This window comes from Saccopteryx bilineata, chromosome 5, assembly GCF_036850765.1.
Source record: "Saccopteryx bilineata isolate mSacBil1 chromosome 5, mSacBil1_pri_phased_curated, whole genome shotgun sequence".
Classification (NCBI taxonomy): domain Eukaryota; kingdom Metazoa; phylum Chordata; class Mammalia; order Chiroptera; family Emballonuridae; genus Saccopteryx; species Saccopteryx bilineata.
The window spans coordinates 116808918-116830735 of record NC_089494.1 but is presented as its reverse complement, the minus strand read 5'-3'; the positions used below and the strand labels follow the sequence as shown (position 1 = coordinate 116830735).

General features: G+C 55.4%; 1 protein-coding gene across 1 annotated transcript in view; it reads right to left on the bottom strand.

The window, feature by feature from the left end:
* Positions 1 to 21818, bottom strand: part of GLI2 (GLI family zinc finger 2) — a 275341-nt gene that overhangs the window by 25217 nt on the left and 228306 nt on the right. Inside the window, exons 5-6 of the mRNA XM_066281274.1 lie at positions 15013 to 15215; positions 11555 to 11740 (exon numbers count right to left, since the gene is read on the bottom strand). Coding sequence (XP_066137371.1) covers positions 11555 to 11740; positions 15013 to 15215 — 389 coding nt within the window. The remainder of the gene's footprint in view (positions 1 to 11554; positions 11741 to 15012; positions 15216 to 21818) is intronic.

Below are 21818 nucleotides of genomic sequence, written 5' to 3'. Positions count from 1 at the left end.
ATAGTGTGTGAGGGGTGTGGGTCGGGAAAGGGGGACACCCAAGACACATCAGCATAGTGTGTGTGTGGGGTGTGGGGCGGGGAAGGGGGACACCCAAGACACATCAGCATAGTGTGTGTGTGTGGGGTGTGGGGCAGGGAAGGGGGGTACCCAAGACACATCAGCATAGTGTGTGTGTGTGGGGTGTGGGGCCGGGAAGGGGGCACCCAAGACACATCAGCATAGTGTTTGTGGGGGTGTGTGGGGCGGGGGAGGGGGACATCCAAGACACATCAGCATAGTGTGTGTGGGGGGGGTGTGGGGTGGGGAAGGGGGACACCCAAGACACATCAGCATAGTGTTTGTGGGGGTGTGTGGGGCGGGGAAGGGGGGCACCCAAGACACATCAGCATAGTGTTTGTGGGGGGGTGTTGGGTGGGGAAGGGGGACACCCAAGACACATCAGCATAGTGTGTGTGTGTGGGGTATGGGGCGGGGGAGGGGGACACCCAAGACACATCAGCATAGTGTGTGTGTGTGGGGTGTGGGGCGGGGAAGGGGGGCACCCAGGACACATCAGCATAGTGTGTGAGGGGTGTGGGTCGGGAAAGGGGGACACCCAAGACACATCAGCATAGTGTGTGTGTGGGGGGTGTGGGGTGGGGAAGGGGGACACCCAAGACACAGCAGCATAGTGTGTGTGTGTGGGGTGTGTGTGGGGGGGAGGGGGACACCCAAGACACATCAGCATAGTGTGTGTGTGGGGAGGTGTGGGTCGGGGAATGGGGACACCCAAGACACATCAGCATAGTGTGTGTGTGGGGGGGTGGGGGGCGGGGAAGGGGGATACCCAAGACACATCAGCATAGTGTGTGTGGGGGGGGTGTGGGGCGGGGAAGGGGGGCACCCAAGACACATCAGCATAGTGTTTGTGGGGGGGTGTGGGGCTGGGGAGGGGGACACCCAAGACACATCAGCATAGTGTGTGTGTGTGGGGTGTGTGTGGGGGGGAGGGGGACACCCAAGACACATCAGCATAGTGTGTGTGTGGGGAGGTGTGGGTCGGGGAATGGGGACACCCAAGACACATCAGCATAGTGTGTGTGGGGGGGGTGTGGGGTGGGTAAGGGCAGCACCCAAGACACATCAGCATAGTGTTTGTGGGGTGGGTGGGGCGGGGGAGGAGGACACCCAAGACACATCAGTATAGTGTGTGTGTGGGGGGGTATGGGGCGGGAAAGGGGGACACCCAAGACACATCAGCATAGTGTGTGTGTGGGGGGTGTGGGGTGGGGAAGGGGGACACCCAAGACACATCAGTATAGTGTGTGTGTGGGGGGTGTGGGGTGGGGAAGGGGGGCACCCAAGACACCTCAGCATAGTGTGTGTGGGGGGGTATGGGGCGGGGAAGGGGGACACCCAAGACACATCAGCATAGTGTTTGTGGGGGGGGCGGGGGAGGGGGACACCCAAGACACATTAACATAGTATGTGTGTGTGGGGGGTATGGGGCGGGGAAAGGGGGCACCCAAGACACATCAGCATAGTGTGTGTGGGGTGTGGGGCAGGGAAGGGCGACACCCAAGACACATCAGCATAGTGTGTGTGGGGGGGTATGGGGTGGGGAAGGGGGACACCCAAGACACCTCAGCATAGTGTGTGTGTGGGGGGTGTGGGGCCGGGAAGGGGGACACCCAAGACACCTCAGCATAGTGTGTGTGTGGGTGTATGGGGCGGGGAAGGGGGACACCCAAGACACATCAGCATAGTGTGTGTGGGGGGGTATGGGGTGGGGAAGGGGGACACCCAAGACACATCAGCATAGTGTTTGTGGGGGGGTGTGGGGCGGGGAAGGGGGACACCCAAGACACATCAGCATAGTGTGTGTGTGGGGGGGGCCGGGGAAGGGGGACCGGCGGATGGTCAACCGGAAGAGCCCAGGAGGATCATCTATAGGGAGCTGCAGCTCTGCCATTTCTAGTCATGGGCGTTGGGCAAGGGTGGAGCCTTTCTTAGCCTCAGTTTGCTCATCTATAAAATGGAACTGATCCACACCTGATATGGTAGACATTTAAGAAGCACAGGTCAGGTGCTGAGTGAATGACTATGAGCACTGAATACATGTGAGCACCCCCTCCTATGTGGTGGGCAGAGAACAGAGCTGGACCCAGCAATGCTTAAGGTGTGACAGCAAAGTGCACAACATACCACAAGTGAACCCACCCATGAAGCCGCCTCAGGTTAAAAGACAAGACCTGGTCAGTGCCCAGGGCCTCTCTGTCCTTCCGGACGCACCCCAAGGAGGGCCACTATCCTGGCTTCTAGCACACAGCTTAGTCTTCCTAGTCTAAATATTTTCTTCTTTATGAAGATAAAATTAGGAACACTTTCTGGTCCAGTTTCTTTATCCAACATTCCAGTTTGTAAGATTTCTCCACTATGTTGTGTGTGGCAATAACTGGCTCTTTTTAATTTCTGTAAAGAATTCCACAGTGTGTCTCTGCGGCCAGGGTAACCTGGTGTCTTCCGGGAGGAGGGGTCCTAGGGGTGCATCAAGAGCCCAGGAACAGTGAGCACAGGCATGGAGGCGGCCTGGGCTCAGCCGTGTGGATAGAGGGTGTGTTCAGGCAGCCACTAGAGTTGTTTACAGGCAGCCCCTCCAACCCAAAGGGAATCCGAGGCCGCTGAAGGGAGGGAGGGTGAGCAGGGACTGGGGGCATGAACATGCCCCTGAGGTGTGCCAGGTGCATCTCAAACCACTCCTTGTTTCTTCCTCATCATAGACTTGGACATTTCACTAGCAGACCCCTTTACAAAGAGAAAACTGAGGCTTGGGGTGGGGGTCGGACAGGGAAGAGACCCTGGTGTGTGGGGAGTTGTCCAGTGATATTTTCAGTCCATTTCTGGGCCACTTATTGCCACAGGATACCCAGAGTCCTGGCTCTCAGGAGGAGAAGCTGTCTGGGGCTGGGGCTGGAGAGCCCTGGGGGTCAGGAAGTCCCGGGCTAGGCAGAGCCTCCTCCCTTCCTGCAGATATGTACGAACTCTCGAGAGAGACAGTTTGAGGCTCCCCAGTGAGCACCTGAAACTGGTGCTCGTGAGGCATTCAGTAAATGCTGACACAAAAGGTGTATGTGCATAGGAAAAAACACGCTGCTCTAAGCATGCTGAAGTTTTAAGTTCCTTAATCTTTGTAACTGCTCTATAAGGAAGGGACTATCCTTAGCCTCACTGTACACATGACAGAACAAGTAGCTCATCCAAAGCCAGGCAGCCTTGATAGAGAAACAGATTGGAAGGTAGGTAGATGGCCACCAAAATGACCTACCTCTTGGCTTCTGCTCTGGGTGGGGAGGAGAGGTATCTTGGGGAGGTTGCTGCTGAGGGCAGGGGTGGACACACACACACACACACACACACTCTGGGCTGAGGGCAGGGGTGGACACACACACACACACTCTGGGGGGCCCAGAGGCTGCACCAGCCACACAGCCTGAGGCTCAGTGGCTGCCTTGAGGCATGTTACTCAGCCCCCTTGAGCCTCTCTGTGCATGGGCATAATGGGGGCAGTGGGCTGGGCACGCAGGGCTGGTGGGAACTTGTGGAGAGTGTGAAGGATGGTGCCTAAGAACCCAGCAGGGCTTCCACAGTGGAACTGTGAGCTGACAGTTTCCTCAGGAGCCAAGAGAGTGGTGGGTGGGAGGGAGCCTAGTGTTAACCCTGGAGTAAAAGGCAGCAAGTCTAGAAAAACACCTGGACCACACGGCAGCACACCTGTCACTAAACATTGGTCCCCTGTCCATATGAGCATTCTCTAAGCCTCTTAGTTCTTATTTGCTGAGCTCATACCTTGCTGATCCTCACTTTAAAGGGAGCTCAAAGTAAGATGTGAAAGTGAATCTTCCGAAAGACTCCTGTCACTTCCTTATAAGCTGCACAGTGAAAGGGGAGACGCGTTGTGAGGGAGATCGCGTGAAGTAAAAAATACATGTCTCTCAGTTTTACAAAAGGATTCTGCTAATATTTGGATTCCCACCCTCTCCTGCTCCTTCAACAAGAGGAAGCAGGCCAAATCTGACAGTGATATTCATCTCCGTTACTCCCGCCCCTCAAGGGAAATGTTTATTAATGCACTTCTTCCGTGATAAATTACTAAATAGAAAGAAGAGCGTGGCATTCATTTCCCGTGGCTTCTCCTGTGATTTATGACCAGAACTGGCAGCGCTGTAGCATCTATTCATCTGTGGATGCGCCTGTTCTGATGTCCGACAGCCACCGGTGACCGGCACCAGCCTGCCCTCATCCAGGTGTGGGTGCCCAGCACTGCCCACTCCTGCCACGACTCGGATCTAGTCCGTTTCACACGCTAGTTCTTTCTGTTGCTCATTTGTGTGTTTGTTCATCTACCCGTCAGACCCTTGTGCGGTGCCGACAGCATGCCAGGCACTGGGTGGTCCCCTTGGGGACTGCGAGCGAGGAGGACCCTCGGGCCTGTGCTCCTGGAGCTCACCTTCCAGGTGAGAGGTGAAAACAGAGGCTGAACGCCAGCAGGGTGCGTGAGGCGCCCCACACTGGGTTACCCTGCGTAATCCCTGGAGCTCACCTTCCAGGTGAGAGGCGCAGAGGCTGAACGCCAGCAGGGTGCGTGAGGAGCCCCACACTGGGTTACCCTGCGTAATCCCTGGAGCTCACCTTCCAGGTGAGAGGCGCAGAGGCTGAACGCCAGCAGGGTGCGTGAGGAGCCCCACACTGGGTTACCCTGTGTAATCCCAGAGGGCTTGGGGAGGTTGCTGCCCCCCTGCCCCGGGATAGCTGAGAAGGGCAGGAGGTTCCAGAACAGTCCTGAGAGCTCTGAGCTGGGTGGCTTTGAGCAAGTCACTGAAACCCTCTGAGCTGGTTCCCCACCTGTATGATGGGCCAGCAGAACCCAGCTCCAGGTGGCTATGGGCTACTGACCAGCATATCATCCATGGCTCTGGGTCAGCGGTTCTCAACTTATGGGTCGGGACCCCTAGCGGGGGTCGAACGACCAAAACACAGGGGTCGCCTAAAGCCATTGGAAAATACATATTTATTATACAATACATTTTTAAATAAAATATGTATTTCCGATGGCATTAGGTGACCCACAGGTTGAAAACCGCTGCTCTGGGTAGACTCCCGTGGACCCAGGAACCTGTGCTAAGGGCAGCCAGAGGGATGCATGGAGCATGGCTCTGAAGGACACCTTCCCAGGAGCCGTTTTTGTGCTAGATGCTACTGTCCTCAGCACAGGTCTGGGACTACTCTCCCTAGGGACAGCGGGACACACCCTTATTAGCAAAGCTCCTGGGCCCTGGATCCTCAATAGTTAGGGAGCACTTCTGCATGGCCTGACCCCTCACCCTGGTATTTTCTGGACTCACTGAGGAGATGGCCTAAGGATATGTACCCTGGGCATGTTAACCTGCCCCACACTTAGCTGTCCACAGATCCCTCATTTCCCTATTATGGGGGTGTAGAGAGCGCCTAGGTTTGGAGCCCAGGGGATTGAGGTTGAGGCTGACCAGCACCATCTCCTACTTTTGGGATGTGGACAGAAATACTTAGGGCTCTGGGCTCAGCTTCCTCGCCTGAAAAGTGGCTTCATAAAGCCATTTGTGCAGGTCTACCAGGTGACCCTACACACCGTTAGCCCACGCCTGCCCCCTAGGACCTGTGGCCAGGCTCCTCTGCCTCAGTCTCTTCTCTTAGTGGCAGCTGGGCACGCATTCCCTGTCTGACTGGCCATCCCTCCATCATCAACTCCTTCTGCCTCTCTGTGGTGTGATCAATGTAATTGGTTTCTGAAAACCCCCTTGGACCCACAGGCAGCATAAAGAACGGGTGTCAGAACGGAGGTGACATCCAAGTCAAATTAGTGTCAATATGACAATAAAATATACAGCCCAGAGGAAATATGGGTTGTAAACAGACAACATTTCAATTGAAAACATTTCAATCTTCTCAATGTGGTGGGAGGGGGCGGGGGCGGCTGTAGCTGCCGCCGCTACGCTGTTAAATCACCGATACTCAACAGTGCAACGCAGGGAAATTCCATTTTCGGGCTCTGGTGACAACCAGTGAACTCCCCGCTCTCCAGAGAACCACTAGGCAGAATGATAACCTTGGGTTTCCAGACTGGTTATCCATTACCTTCCAGTGCAGACTCACCCCTCACTCTCACGGCTGTAAATTAAATCAGCCTCCAGCAAGAACCAGGGGCGGCGGGCCTTCATCGACCACCAGGAGGGAGGTGGGTTTTCATGGGAATGCCCTCTGTCCCGCCTGTGTTGGGTCCCCCCGCTCTGGGAGGACCACAGGGATGGCTTTTCAGGGTCACAGGGGCCCCCTGGGTGCTGCTCCACCTCCCGGCCTTCCCCCAGCACCATGATGTTCTCCCCAACGCAGGATGTATACATGACCCCAGTGAGACGAGTTTAGGCTTCACAGACAGAGACAGGGACATCTTCAGGTATTATCAGGTTTCCCACTTCAGAAAGAATAGAAAGCTCCATTTTTAACTTCCATTTATTTAACCCCCTAAAGGTGAATCTATTAAAAATTTAACATGAAAGAAAGAAGCGTGCAGATGGCACTTGTGTAAGGTAAAAAATTGTGCTGGTGGTTTCCATTGAGTGGACTGGGCACACTGCTTTGCTGGACGGGGACCCGGTCTTCCTACACAAAGCCTCTGCCCAGGTGTCTCTGCCCCGCAGTTCTGCCTCATCTTGGGGTGTGAAGGGGAGGTGCTGAGAGGGGGCTGGGGTGGGGGTGGCCACAGGACGGTGGCCTTTGTCCTGCCAAGGAGCTTACCCATAGCAGCACCATGAGGGCAGGGCTTGGTAGGCAGTGCACCCCTGTGTCCCTAGCACCTAGCACTGTCTGGCACATAGCAGGTGTTCAGTTAACACCCTCAGCATGAACGAGACAGAAACACACACACAAACACACAGAGAGGGAATGGCTGGTCTCCTTGATTTCCCAAAAGCTCTTGAGGTCCCCTGCTACTGCACAGAGCTTATATGTCATGGCCATGTTTACGAATGCCTCCCAACATAAACATACATGTCCTCAGGGTCTTGGTCCCTTCCACAGGCAGTGTCCTGAGCTGAGCTGCCCAGGCCGCAGGCCTGCACAACTTGCTCTGTGAGAGTCTGAGCAAACGTGCACTTGATGGGAAGATCCCTTCTCACCATCACTGAGAAGGTGCCTCTCCCCAGACCTGTGTGCGCTGAACATTGCAGGGGGAGGGCTTTGCCTGAGGCAGGACCGTGGACGCCCCCGAAACAGGCCTGGGCTGGGAGCACTGCAGTGACTCAGGGCTGCACCTGGGCAGCACGTGCACAACGAAGCTGAGCCGAAACGCCTAAATCATTATAAAAAGCAGAAGCAAAGGTCTGGATCTAGTTAGAACTAGTTTGAGAAAAACTGTTATCAAGTCATGACAAATACAGGAAATCACTCCGAACCACTCTGATTTACTTGGATTGTAACTGGTTGGGAAAGATGGAGAAGAAGTCATCTATTACTGACATCCATCAGAATTCAGGACCCCTGCACCAACTCTGCCAATGCTGGACCTGGCGACACCTTCCCCTGCACCCTGAAGCCAATGGCGGTCTCCAGGCAGAGGTGCAGAGAGGACGAGTTAGGCAGCAGCAGGCGACGTGAGCTGGGTGCTCTCGTGCCCACTGGTGAACTCATCCCCTCGCTCTCTGCCTTGCCGGTTCTCAGATGCTCAGCCTGCTTGTGGCCACATGCTGCCCTGTTCCCAGCGCTGCCGCCAGGCTCCCTGCAAGCTGACAGAGGCTTGACCCAGCACAGTGTCTTCCCGACCGAGTCTGCATCTTTCTGCCCTGTGTTCACTGGTGACTGCCACTCACTCATGGGCTCACCCACAAACACAGAGGCCTGCTCCCTGGCAGCCCTGCTCCCACACACAGAATATAGAGATAGATGTGTCAGCCAGTGCAGTCTGAGCCTTTTGGTCCCAAGGGTGGACAGGGAGGGAGGCCCAGGAGCCCCAGGAGAAAGCAGCAGCTGGGCCGGGGCAGGATTAGGGTAGTGTCTCAGGAGACATACCAGCTGACCCGAGTCCTAGGCCATCATGCAGGACTGAGCCAGGCCACCCTGCAAGGACGGGCACTGCGGGCAAAGCAGGGAGGCCGGAGCAGGGTGGGGGAGCCTGCCAATGAAGCAGGTGCCGGGAGCGCCGTGTGTGAGAGGGCAATGAGGAGGCTGGGGCAAGGGAAAGCCACTGGAACCTGTTACACAGCTTAGATTTCCCCTGGAGAGTTTGGGAGCCCCAGGGGCTGAGGACAGAATGGCTGGGGAAAGAAGCAATCAATGAGAGGCAGGAAATGAGCCTGAGCTGAGAGGCAGTGAGGGAGGGTTGACAAGGCAGACTTGGCTGCCCTGGGGATGGGGTGGAGTGAGGACAAGGTGTCCAGGAGGACCACGGCACAGAGCTGAACCACAGGGTGGACAGTGGTGCTGAGAACTGAGACAAAATCCTGCAGGAAGTGGAAGATTTGAAGGACGGAAAAGGACACTGGTGAAAAGAGGTTAAACAGGAGTTAATTTGAGCACCTACTATGTGCCAGGCACCAAGCCAAGTTCACACATGAGATCTTATCAGTGTGTGTAGTTCACACGGCACACAGGGCTGGGAACCGCCTGGAACCTGTTCAGCCCCACCACCAGCTCTGGGCCCAGCTGTCACAGTGAGGACAGGCCACAGGCAGGCGCCGTCTAGGTCTGCCACAGTTCACTGCACAGCTCTCTGCTCTCTGTCACCTCTACCAGCACTCGGCGTGGCCCCGCTGCTCTGGATCGTGCTGGCATGTCTGGTCCAGCGGGACCTCCCTGAAGCTATGGCTCACCAGCTGGTCCTGTGGGCTGTGCTGCTTAGAAAGAGCCAACAAGGCTAGTGGCAAACAGAGCTGGGCTTGCAACCCTGCTTCCAGCCTGGGCAAGTCTCTTACATTGGGAACCCTGGTTTGCTCACCTGAAAGCAGGGGCAGTAGCTGCAGCCTGGGGGTGGCTGGGAAGGGCCCTGCGGGACGCTGTGCGTAAAGGAGCGAGCAGAGGCGGTGCCGATTCTCACCAGCAGGTCTCACGCTCGCTGCACTGGCCTCTCTCGCCCTCTGGAAACGCCTGCCTGACCAGACCCCAGTGCCAGGGCTGCTTGGTGCTTGCCCTCTGTCCAGCTGGCCTAGTGTTACCCACCGTGAGGTCCCAGAAGGTGGGACTCGTTTGGGGTCATTTGACATTGGAGCCCAATGTCACCTTTTATGCACTGCACTGTGGTTGCCTGGTTTCTCACTTTGACAAATCACATGTATACAACCTTTCCATCTGCCGACACCCCTGTGGCTCTCTAAGGGAGCACTCACAGAGCTGTCAGGAGGAGAGAAGGGGAGTGTGTGGATGTGTCTGTGCGCAAGGGACCAATAGGGCAGAGCTCACGCTGTACTGTGTGCTCATTGCAGGGCTGAACACTGACTGGGAAGGGGGGAATAGACCTGGGGAACAATGCTGGCTATGTCCCTCAGCACATGTCGAGAGTGATATGGGACAGTAGCCATGAGGGCCGCGTTGGGAGGACTGCAGAGCTTTTCTCCTGCAACAATCTTGTGGGGCACAAGGACGCACAGGGGCTCAGGAGCCACACGCGGTAGTTTCTTTAGTGCACTGGACAGAGCAGAGAGAGAGAGAAGTAGGAGCCAGTGGAAGTGGGGGTGAGAGGGCATCTGAAGGGATTTCCTGGAGGAGGCATGATCTCATCCAGGTCTTAGGAAGTGAGGGGTTTGGCCTTGCCCAGAAAATAAGATGTAATTGCGGTGGCACAGACCTGGCAGGTGGGAGGAAGATGCAGGGTTCAGGGGCCCACCCTGGTCTCGTGGCTCCACCTGGCCCCACAGGACTGCCTGCGGCCTGGTAGGGATCAGGACTTCCCTGTGGGGTAGGTTTTCCTACAGGCTTCCATCTGCTCCCTGTCATCAAGGAGTGAGGAAGCCCCCTTGCTGTGGCTCCCAGCTCCCCAGCCTGGCCTGGCCCCAGGCGTCTCTGGGCTGGGCTTTAGGGCCAGCAGGTAGAGTGGCACTGACTGGAGGAGGGGGGGGGTGCTTAGCCTTTCCCCACCCCAACAGGAGCTCTGGGCTGCCCGAGGAGCTCATGATCGGGGCCACAGGTGCTCCTGAGAAAGCAGCTGTGAGAACGGCCTTCGGGGGGAGGGAAGGACTTGGTATCTAATGGGCACCGAGAAGAGCACCTCCACAGACACCTGGTCTGCCGCCTGCCAAATCTGTCCTGCCCGGGGCCCTGGCTCAGTCGCTGACACAACTGTCCTCCCGAGTTCAGGCCTGAGACCCTGGGCTTGTCCTCTATGCCTTTCCTACCTTCTAACATCATATTCAATCTGACAACAAATCTTCTGGCTTCATCTTCAAAATCTGAAACATGACCACTTCTCTCCTGTTAACTGGACCCCTGTGTCCACATTGCTCGTAAATCTAGTCTCAGACCAGCAGTCAGAGTGGGTTCCTTTTAAAAGTAAGTCAGAGGCCCTGGCTGGTTGGCTCAGTGGATAGAGGGTTGGCCTGGCATGCAGAAGTTCCAGGTTCGATTCCTGGTCAGGGCACACGTGAGAAGTGACCATCTGCTTCTCTCCTCCTCCCTTTCCCTCTTCTCTCCCTCTTCCTCTCCTGCAGCCAGTGGCTATTATTTGTTTGGTCCCGGGGACTGCAGATAGCTTGGCTGGTCTGAGCATCAGCCTCAGGCACTAAGGATAGCTTGGTTGATTTGAACATCAGCCACAGACGGGGATTGCAGGGTGGATACCAGACAGGGCACATGCAGGATTCTATCTTCCTTCCTCTCGCTTAAAAAAAATAAGTAAATAATAAAAGTAAGTTATATTTCATTTCTCCTCTGTCTAACCCCCTCCAAGGGCCCCCTCCCACTCCTCATGAAAGCCAAAGTCTTATCAAACCCTGACTAGACTGCAGGACCAGCCCCAGAACTCTGGTACCAGACTCCTGACTCACTGGGTGCCAGGCTCACTGGCTTTCTGGAGGTTTCTTAAGCTCATCAGGCACACCACTGCCTCAGGGCTTTTGCACCTGATGTTACCTCAGCTAGGTCATGCTTCCCACATATTTCAGCATGGCTCGCCTCGCTCAATCCTTTGTAGAACTATTATCTTTCTTGATTCCCTCATTTCAGATTGTGCCCTCACTCCACCTTGGTGCCACCTACCCCTTCCTGGCTCTGTCTCTCCTCAGTATGTGTAAGGTCCATGAAGGCAGGGATGAGGGTGCTCTGTTCTCTTCAGTGTCTGCAGTTCCTACAACACTTCCTGCTCCAGGGCGGCTCACTAAGCATTTGTGCATGTGGCTCAGACTTGGCCCCTATGGACAGCAGTCCTGGCAGGGTTGAGAAAGCCCCAGAGCCCTCCTTAGGGCTCTGCACCCACAAAGGAGCAGCTAGCACCCTCCTTGGCTGCAGCTCTGCCCCTGTCCTGCTCTCCGCCCCCGCCGAGCCCAGCACTCACCGTCCACTGGATTGAGGTAGTCATGGAGATGGGGTGTGCCTGTGGCCCCGCCAGTCTGCATCAGCAGGTCCCCGTACGGCGCGGGGTGGCCTGCCATGAGGGCCATCTGGTGATAATAGTCTGAGGGGTTGGTGCCTGCCGGAGGGAGGCCAAATAGTCCCCTCTCCTTCAGATGCTCGTGGGCCACTATGGGTAGGAAGGAGGGAGAAAGAAACAAGCCATCAGGATCTGGAAAATAAAAAGAGAGAAACACACCCGGCCTGGGGAGACCCCTCAGTGCCCTCTACTCCATCCTCCGCCCCTGAGCCTGTGCCCCTTCCCCACCGGCCCCAGGTCCACACCACTGAGCAAAGTGAGGGCGGTGGGCATGTTTCTGCTGTTGGGGAGCCGGACCCCAGCCTCTCCTCCGTATTCCTCCATTTTGTCAAAGCTGTAAAGCCCACTCTCTCCTTCCTCTCCAAGACCCCAGCCCCAGGCCGACAGGGCCCGTGGTCCAGCAGAGGCTCCAAAAGAGAAAGATGCAAGTGGAGGTGCCATGGCAGACAGACAGCAGGCCCTGCCAGTCTCACTGATGCCCGGGGTGAGGTCACGTGGAGAGCCGGCCTGGCCAGACAAAGCTCATCTGCTGTGTAGCCGTCTTGCTCCCTGGGCTGCAGCTGCAGAACCTGGCTGGCTGCCTCCAGCCCTCACTCAGCCGCCTGGGCCTTTGCAGAGGCAGGGAGGATGAGCTCCAGCCCTCAAGGGCCCTGGTCCTCGGGGTGTGGTGTCAGGGAAGGGATGGGGAGCTTGGAAATGACACACACCTGGTAGGTCTTAGCTTTAACCAGGTGTGCACAATTGGGAAGGTGCCACCTCTCTGAGCTGGCTCAGTCTTCAGGTAAAACGGGGTAAAATACCCGCCACTCAAATTACTCTTAAGTATGATAGCAGCAGGCTATGTTACGCAGGGTGCTGCTGGGCCTGTGCGGGCCCAGTGCCGAGGGAGGCGGTCATTCTCTAGTTTCACCATCATCACACACTGAGAGCTGAGGGACACCATTACCCGCCCCTTGGTGGGTGAAGTCTCTGCACTTGGAGAGCAGGGGTCTGGCCAAGGTCACACAGCGGGTAGTTTGAATCTAGACTCAAGTTCCTAACAGCTGCAATCCATGGCCTCCCTGCTACCAGTCTTGCAAATTCCAAAGGAGTTCTTCTGTGTGCTGGGCAGAGAGAAGAAGTCAGTCAATGGGAAAGGCTGTCCTCTTCCTCCTCTTCTTCTGTCTTCTGCTGTGTTCTCTGGAGAGAGCCCTGGCCTCCAGCCAGGCTGACGCTCCAAGCCCTTTGCCTGCCCTGTCCTTGGCTGCCATCTCCTCCCTGAAGCCTTCCGTGGAGTGTCCCTTCATCCTTAGGGCACACATGGTCTGGCAGAAGCTGCGTCAGTTGCTGATGAACTTTCCAGGTCTTGCGTGAGCAAGCACTGGGGCTGGCACAGCTGATATTGCTGTCCTATAAGCCAGACAGACTACGTCCAATCGCCTGGGACCTTGGGCCAGGGTCAGTGAGGCCTCAGAGAATCTGGTCCACCTTCACCCCCCCCCCCCCAGGGTGCAGGGTCATGCAAATTAACCACATTCTCTCTGGTGCTGAACCCATCCCTATTGTCTCATGGATTTGAGGAAGGGATAAGTGGGCCTTGTAGGAGCCACAATGCTTATACCAAAATCAGGCATAAAATCAGGATTTGGTCAACTCAAAGTCTCCTTGAAGGGCAGCCCTATATTGCTGCGTAACTCCTCCTGGGCTCTACAGCTGTCAGCTGAGGCTACAGTGTCCTGGATTCATATGATTCTGGGAGCATGCTCTGTTCCTTGCCCTCCTACGAACACCCTTCAGGCCTCACTCTGGCCTGGCCCAGGGAACTGCAGGGCTCTTTCTCCTCCCTGAAACCCTCCTCCAGCCTGACCAGGCAGTGGTGCAGTGGATAGAGCATCGGACTGGGATGCAGAGGACCCAGATTCGAGACCCCAAGGTCACCAGCTTGAGCACGGGCTCATCTGGTTTGAGCAAAGCTCACCAGCTTGGACCCAAGGTCGCTGGCTCAAGCAAGGGCTTACTCAGTCTGCTGTAGCCCCATGGTCAAGGCACATATGAGAAAGCAATCAATGAACAACTAAGGTGTCGCAACGAAAAACTGATGATTAATGCTTCTCATCTCTCTCCGTTCCTGTCTGTCTGTCCCTATCTATCCCTCTCTCTGACTCTCTGTCTGTGTAAAAAACAAAACAAAACAAACAAGAAACCCTCCTCCATAAACTAATGTGTTTAGTTTCCTAAGGTGGTTGTAACAAGCTTGTCCAGCCATGGTGCTGACTGCTTCTGATACAACAGAATGTTGTTCCTTATAGTCCTAGAAGTCCGAGTCCACTCTCAGGATCAGGGTGTTAGCAGGGCCATACTCCCTCTGGAGGCTTCAGGGAGAGTCCACTCCTTGCTCCTTCCAGCTTCTGGGGCTGCTGGCTTCCTCGGCTTGTGGCCACATCACTCCCTTCTTTGCACTGTCTTCTCACCTGTGTGTCTCAGAAGACTTGTTATAGGATTTAAGGTCAGAGTGAGCAATCCAGGATGACCTCCTGATCTCAAAATTCCTAATGCGATCACATATACAGAGGCCTGTTTTTCAAACCAGGAAGTGTCCTCAGGTTTGGGGAGTAAGACACAGACATCTCCCCTTGGGGCACCAGTCAGCCCACTACACTATGTGTCAGCTTCAAGGCCAGGGCAGAATTTGGGACCTGGCCTGCATCCCTGTGCTCCGGGCCAGCCCACTGCTGGCTGGGTCATCAGGAGAAGTGTGGAGAAGCATGGGCCTAGCTCGCAGGAGACAGTGGCTTGATGTGGAGGCAGAATGGCCCTTCAAACACCTCAGCGAGGTTAAGGTCAGTCAGGGGACCCACACAGAGCTGGGTTCTAACCTTGGGGGGGGGGCATTTCAGAATAGTGTTGCATTCTGGCTGGCCATTTTCAGGTCCTGTGGCAGCAACCATTTGCCTTATCTGGTTTCTGTTTGGTAAAGACCAGGCCAAGTGCAAACCTCATGGCCAGGGAGGAGCCCAATGCCTCAGGGAGCCTTTCTGGACATCTGGAGTCTGGAATCCTTTCCACTGTGAACCAGATCTACAGCTCAGCTTCAGCTCACGGTCACAGCCAAAGGCTGGGAGGGGACACGGTACCCCGGGTGAGGATGCAGCTGGTGGTGACAAGGGACCCATAGGGACCACATTTCCAGGAGCCTTTGCCCATGGGCTCCCAAATGCACATAGCAAACTTTCTCTGGCCTGGCACTGACTCTGGGTTGAGAGGGAAGGTGTCAGTGGGCGTTTCAGGTATACAATATAGTGATTAGACATGTATGTAACTTAGGAAGTGACCATCGCAGTAAGTCTAGCACCCACCTGCCACTGTACATAGTTAATACTCACCATCAGTGGGGCTGAGGCCCCTGGCCGTAGAGATCGCGGGGAGCGTGGGGCTGCTGTGCATGGCACGGAGGTAATGCTCCATGTGCGGGCTCATGTATGGGTTGGAGGCATTGAAGGGGGACTCCCCAGGGCCAGCAGGGTGTGGGGAAAGCCGGATCAGTGAGATGTCAGAGATGACAGAGCTGTCACTCAGGGCAGGAGGCCTGCAGAAACAAAGGGGAGCTCTCTAAGACGGCATGGCCTGCTCAGGAGGACGTGCAAGGACCCCCAGTCCGGCAGCAGAACCCAACAGCTGAGCCACACTCTTTATTTTGTAGGCCAACCTCCCTTGGTCACCCTTCATATAGAGTGTGGACCCTCACACATCTACCAGTGAGTGCAGGCTGGAAACCCCTGCGTGCCGGAGACGCGCCACCTGCCAGGCTCGTGTTGGGGATGGAGTTCCCTGCAGTCATGAGTGCATCTGCCAGACCACAGGCTCAGCAGCTCACACACCCGGGCAAGTTATTACCACTGCTTCCCCAGAGGCTGCTCAGGGTTGCACACAGTGGTAACAAATCAGGCTTTGTTCAATGAACAAATGCATATGCATTCTGCAAACATATGAAAAACAGATCACAAAATGACTAGTACCAGTGGCACGATGTAAAGAGCCTATATTCCTAACAGAAACAAGAAATAGAGGAACCAGGAGCTGCCCTGGAAGTGGAGAACTTTTGGAGTCAGTTGGACAGTCATGGATGTGAAGTGCTCAGCCACAGGGTCATCTGGGAAGGAAAAGATCAGTATAGAAGGAGAGTTATGAAACAATGAGCTGTAGTCTGAAATATCACTTTAGCTTCCCTTTCACAGAATTCCTTCAAATGCTAACAGAGCCTCCCTTGGCAGATGCCCACCAATGGTCAGGCTTGAGCTGGTCTGCTTCGGTCCCTCTGGCGCAGGTGCTGTGGCCACAGTGCATCTCTCTGTCCCCTGGTCCGCCCTCAAGGAGGTGGTGGTTCTGCTGAACACGAGGACAAGTCTTGACACAGACCCGTTTACTTGGGACCTCGAGGCAGCTGCTAGCATGTTAGCTGCAGGCATGTTTTGAGGTCATCTACTCCACACCATGCTCATTAAAGAAAAATCAGCCCTGGCCGGTTGGCTCAGCGGTAGAGCGTTGGCCTGGCATGCAGAAGTCCCGGGTTCAATTCCCGGCCAGGGCACACAGAAGCGCCCATCTGCTTCTCCACCTCTCCCCTTCTCTTTCCTCTCTGTCTCTCTCTTCCCCTCCTGCAGCCAAGGCTCCATTGGAGCAAAGATGGCCCAGGCGCTGAGGATGGCTCTGTGGCCTCTGCCTCAGGTGCTAGAACGGCTCTGGATGCAACAGAGCAACGCCCCAGAGGGGCAGAGCATCGCCCCCTGGTGGGCATACCGGGTGGATCCCAGTCGGGCGCATGCGGGAGTCTGTCTGACTGCCTCCCTGTTTCCAGCTTTGGAAAAATGAAAAGAAAAGAAAAAAAAAGAAATATCACAACTAAGTCACTGGGGAAAAAATTTACCGAGATTTAATTTTCAAATAATGTTTTCAGAAAATATAGTCTATGACTTGGCAGAATGCAAAGAAAAGAATATATATTACAATCAGACAAACCTAGATTAGAATCTCAGCCTTTAACAGCTCAGTTAAACAGCAATTAAGTTAATCTCTCCAAGCCTCAGTTTCCTCATCTGTAACATGGGGATAATAACAGCATCTGTTTCAGGGTTGTCATGAAGATGAAAGTCCCCAAAACAGTGATGTAGCTGTCAGCCTGCTGTTAGCGTACTCTGTACCACAACTTTGAGAGAAAAACCCAGAAGTGCCCAGGGGGCCCTCAGTGTCTTCACATGGGGTTGATGTTGGATGCAAAAATTTGGCACTGTTAGAATTTGTTACTTCAAGAGAGGGAATTATATGTCTGTTGGCCAGAGCAAAACAGAGATTGCTGATTACATTCAATGGTGCATGAAACTATGCTTACAACACAATGCAAACCAGGACCCAAACAGGTGACATCCAGATGTCTTAACATCTGGGTTGCACTCTACACTCAAAGGCTGCTCCCCTGACCTGGCATAAGCATTCTGTTACACTATTTTCTAGCTTTTGCAGATGCGATTGCAATGGATGTGCAGATCTACTGAGCCTGTCAGGCCAGCTCCACACTTCTTCGCCTCAAATGACTCCCTGAATCCCACCTGGTCAGGCTAATTCTTCGTCCTCCCTGTAAATCCAGGCCAGGGGTCCCTGCTAGTGATTTCTTCCCTGAAGCCCCTTCCCCGGCACTGGCTTCTCCCTGCTGCCCCAGGTCCTATTTGGTTCTGGTGGGCGGGTCCATCTCCGTTTTGCCTGGGCAGGAGCAGGGCATGTCTGAAGTACCTCTGCATGCTAGCAAGTACCTCTTGCAGATGCTGCACATCCATGAGCCAGCTGCTGAGCGTGGCCAAAGGGAGCCTTGGGGTACATCACAGACAGAGCCACAAGCCAGTCTTCTTCCCAGGCAGCCTTTAGGGGTCTGCCCACCTGTGAGGGGCCTGTGTGATGTGTGTGGCTGAAGAGGTTCTGCTCTGGGCAGGGGCTGCCATGTGTCTGAGGGGGAGACATGGAACTAAGCTAATTTACTCTCTTGCCAAGGGTAGGTCTTGCTGGCTCAGGCACATTGACCATTCCCACCGCACACAGGACAGGTGTTTTGTGGAAACAAGTCTCAGGGAGAATGTCACCCGTGGGACTGGGAGGACACCTCTCTGTATGACTCTTGGGACAGACCTGGGGTTGAAAGGTACAGTTCTAGAAGGCTGAGAGCAGTCCAGTGAAGGGCAGGGTGTCCTGCTGGCCTGGGAACAGCTCAGGTGCTGCCTGTTCTTAGACCCTTAGGTCCTCCCACAGGAGGCAGGGCTGGGCTTGTGACAGAGCCGCCTGTGCTTGCTGAAGCCAGCAGTCTCAAGGGGCCTGCCCAGGCTTCCCTGGCACTGGGGCTGCCCTGTGGAGCCCACTGACCACAGCTAAGACCCCATGAAGCAAGTCATTGATTACATGAGGATTTAAAGGAACACTTTTAGGCCACATGGCAGCCTGGGTGGGTGTCTGTTTGAGCTGACCCCCATTCCACTGGCCAGGTGAGTGTCTCCCAAGGGGGGAGGCTGAATTGAGATGTCATGTCGGGGGTGTGCACACTGCAGAGGGCCTCCCTGCTGGGGCTAGAACCCCCTCCAGCCCAATTCTAAGAACAGGGAAGACTCAGCTGTCCTCCAGGCCAGTCTGAGTGCCCACCTAGGGCAGCTGGGACTCTTGTCTTCACACCTCAGTGACTGTCCTTAACCCTCTCTTCCCACCACATGCTGTCACCAAGCACACAAAGAGCGTACACCTACTCCGGTCTCACACCTGGGCTCTGTATGGAGGTCCAGGAACTCCTTGCAGGGGGTGCTGGATGACCTTGGGTGAGAGCTGGAACCCCTCCCTCACGCTGTACTGTGAATGACTGAGAAGGACCCGGGGGCACAAAGGTTCCAAGAGATGTCAGTGTGAGTCCAAACAAAGTCAAAGGAATGCATTTTAAATGGCAGAATTCCAAGCATTAAGAATGCATTTGGAAAACCAGGGGGCTTCCCAGCAGCCCCGAAATCACACCAAAATAGTCAATGTACAAAGCAGGTCTTTCTGGGGTCCACAGCTTTTTCTTGGGCACGTGGTCCCACCCCAGGGCCTCAACAGAGTCCCCAGGCAGGCTGGGTGCTGCCAGCCCCGGTGAGTGGAGGCCCATGCCAGGGGGCCTCACCGGGAGAGCTACCTGCTAGGGACGTCTGAGCCACCGCTCTGGGCCACCCTCTCCCACCTCACTCCCCAGCTGCAGTCTTCCTTTCTTCTTCTATTTCCACACTATTTACTGGGGGCCTGACCCTGGTCTCAGTTGTGGTCAATTCAGGCCTTGAGTTCCAGTAATGAAGCAGACTCAAGGAAGTGGCTCTAAAGAGAGAAGAGGGACCAGCTGTGTGAGCTCATGATGCAAGATGGTCACAGTCTCCTATGCTGTAGGTGTGCACACCCATACTCACACCCTTGCGGGCCACAATCATCAGGACAGGCAGAAGCGGCCTTTTTGCAAGCTGTGCAGCTCTTCTGCACTGCCTTCTTCCCTTCGGTCCAGCTCTGAGCTCATCTGAGCCTGATACTACCAGCTGTTTCTTCACATATTTGTTCATATTCCCAAGAAAACTGTCCCAACCACTTGCTCTGTGCCCAGGGAACTGTAGGGAGCTCAGAGCCCATGTGGAAGAGGCAGGTCTGCAGATCAAGTAAGCAGTGAGCAAATTCCCTAAGTGCATGTATGTACGAGGAAAGCTTCTCAGGGAAGGTAAGATTTGGACTGGGTTCTGAAGGATGAATAGGAGTTTATGAGGAAGCAGCAAATATTAAAAAAAAGATGGAGTGTAAAAAAGGGTGTGTATATGAAGGTTATACATGGGATCTGTATTGTAGCCACATCCCTGCTTCTGCTGGGAAAGGGCGTGGGGTGGCGTGTGACCCCAGCCTCCAGTCAGGCACCCCTTCGCCACAGGCACCGTGGCTGGTGCAGAGATGTGCATGTGTACCTAAGACAGCTGATTTGGCTGGACCCTTCGAGGAGGAAGTGCTCTCTGTCCACAGGGGTTGTTAAGTGAGCAGGATTTCATTGTGGGGCTGCTGGGGGTCTTGAGGGGCCAAGTTAACATGATACACAGAATATTGGAGCTGAGAGACATAGAACCAGTTCCTTGAACTAAACCTCTGAGGACGGATCCAATTTCACCAGAAGCTAGTGCCCTTGGCCTTTTCCGTATCAGAGTTAATACATTTGTGAGTTTGTTTAAACCAGTTTAAGTCGAGTTTTCCTGTCTTAGGCAATCGCCGAGGCCTATCAAGGCCAGCCTGGACTAGTACGGCCTCCCCTTCCCACAGTGATCCGGGGTCTGGCAACCCACAAGAAAGACTTGAGTCATCATTTCTTGGCCTGTCCGCTCTGCCTCCTGCAGGACTGAAGAGGAGGGCCCCAGACATCCTGCCCACAGCTGCTGAGGTTGGCGAGGGCCGTTGTGCTGGTCCGTCCTGGTGTGGGCATGAGGCACAAACAGGGGGATCTGGGCAAGAAAGATAGCCAACAGCCTCCGTCTCCCTGTGTGAGTGTGTGTCTGTGCACATGTTGCTGTGCTGGGCGATTCCACTGCAGTAGAGGATGCTGGCGTTTCCTCCCAATGTGGGCACTGCCCTGCTGGCTGGGCCTGGTTCCTCCAGCCGAAGGCTGTGGGCAGGCCCAGGAAAGGCACTCCTGAGCAGTCTTTCCTCTTCCCTCGTTCCCTTCATCCCTGTTGGGAAGGGTCCTACAGAGCCCCGGGCCAAGATTTCAGGGCCAGGCCCAAGGACCAAGGTGATGGCCAGGGGGAGAAAGAAGAAAAAGGAGAAGGGAGAATGGACAAAGCAGGTGGGCACCTAGCTGGATGGGCAGGTTGATCCGAACCGGACGCTGTCATGGGGATGCTGCCACGACTAAGTTGCAGACATGCTCTGGACACGGAATGCATACAACACCCACAAAGGTGCTGCACGGCAGAGTTTATATCTGCCCTTGAAAGGAAAGGAAACAGGCTCAGGACAGTGTTGAGACTTCCCCAAGTGCAGAGCTGCATGGATGGGGCTGGCCTTCCTGACTACGAACCAGACTAAGCACCCAGAGCCAAGTTTCTGCCTCAGCTGTCTCTGCCCTCAACAAGTTCACGTGGTACCCCTCTCCGAACCTCACTTCAGCTGGCCCTCTGCCGACTCTGGGGTTGTGGTGCAGGCTACATGTTGGTAGAGCCTGGACTTCCTTCTGGGTCTGAATTATGGCTCTCTCCAAGCTACCATGTCCGGCCTGCAGGGCACAGCAGCGGAACCTGCCCGGAGGCAGCTGTGACATGGGCTGGACGCAGCATGGACAGGGTCAGAGGGCAGCCGTGACACGGGCGGATGCAGCATGGACAGGGTCAGAGGGCAGCCGTGACACGGGCCGGATGCAGCATGGACAGGGTCAGAGGGCAGCCGTGACACGGGCGGATGCAGCATGGACAGGGTGCAGCGTGGTCCTGGGTGCTTGCTAGGGGCTCAGCCAGTCTCACAGTCTCTAGTTTCTTTTCTTGATTTTACAGACATGTAAATGGAAGAAGCTCAGATGGTGGAGGAGTAGACCCAGCCTGCATCTTTCAACATCAAGCCCTGGGCCCTGACCCATGTGCTGGCCGAAGAGGAAAGGCCGAGGAGCTGAGAGCTCTGCACGGCCACATGTGGCTCTCTGGGCCACGCAGACCCGTGGAGACAAGTGCTATCCCTGGGAGCCAGAACGACAGGGACCCGCCCCTAGAGGACGTGGCCTCCACAGGGCTGGGGGAGGAAGAGTAGGCTTTGCCTGGTGGGGGGAGGAAGGAGGGCATCTGACACACAGCACAGCCAGAACTAAGGCACAGGGGCAGGAGACAACGTGCTCCTTAGTGCCACGAGAGGAAGGGACCGAAGTGTGGGGGTCTGGGCGCGCGTCTGGAGAGGCAGACAGTGTGGAGCTGAGAGGTGCTGGCGCGCCCAGACCCAGCACGAGCCGCTGGGGCATGCTCTGCTCCTCACAGGTCAGAAGCTGGAGGCAGGAACCTGGTCGCCCAGAGATGCCCCTTCTGACAGCCCTGGCAGAGACCTTCTGCGCAGGGTAGCAGGGCCAGAAACAGGCAGGAGTGGGCCCTCTGCATTCTATTTGCAGATACTGACTCTAGATTACTAA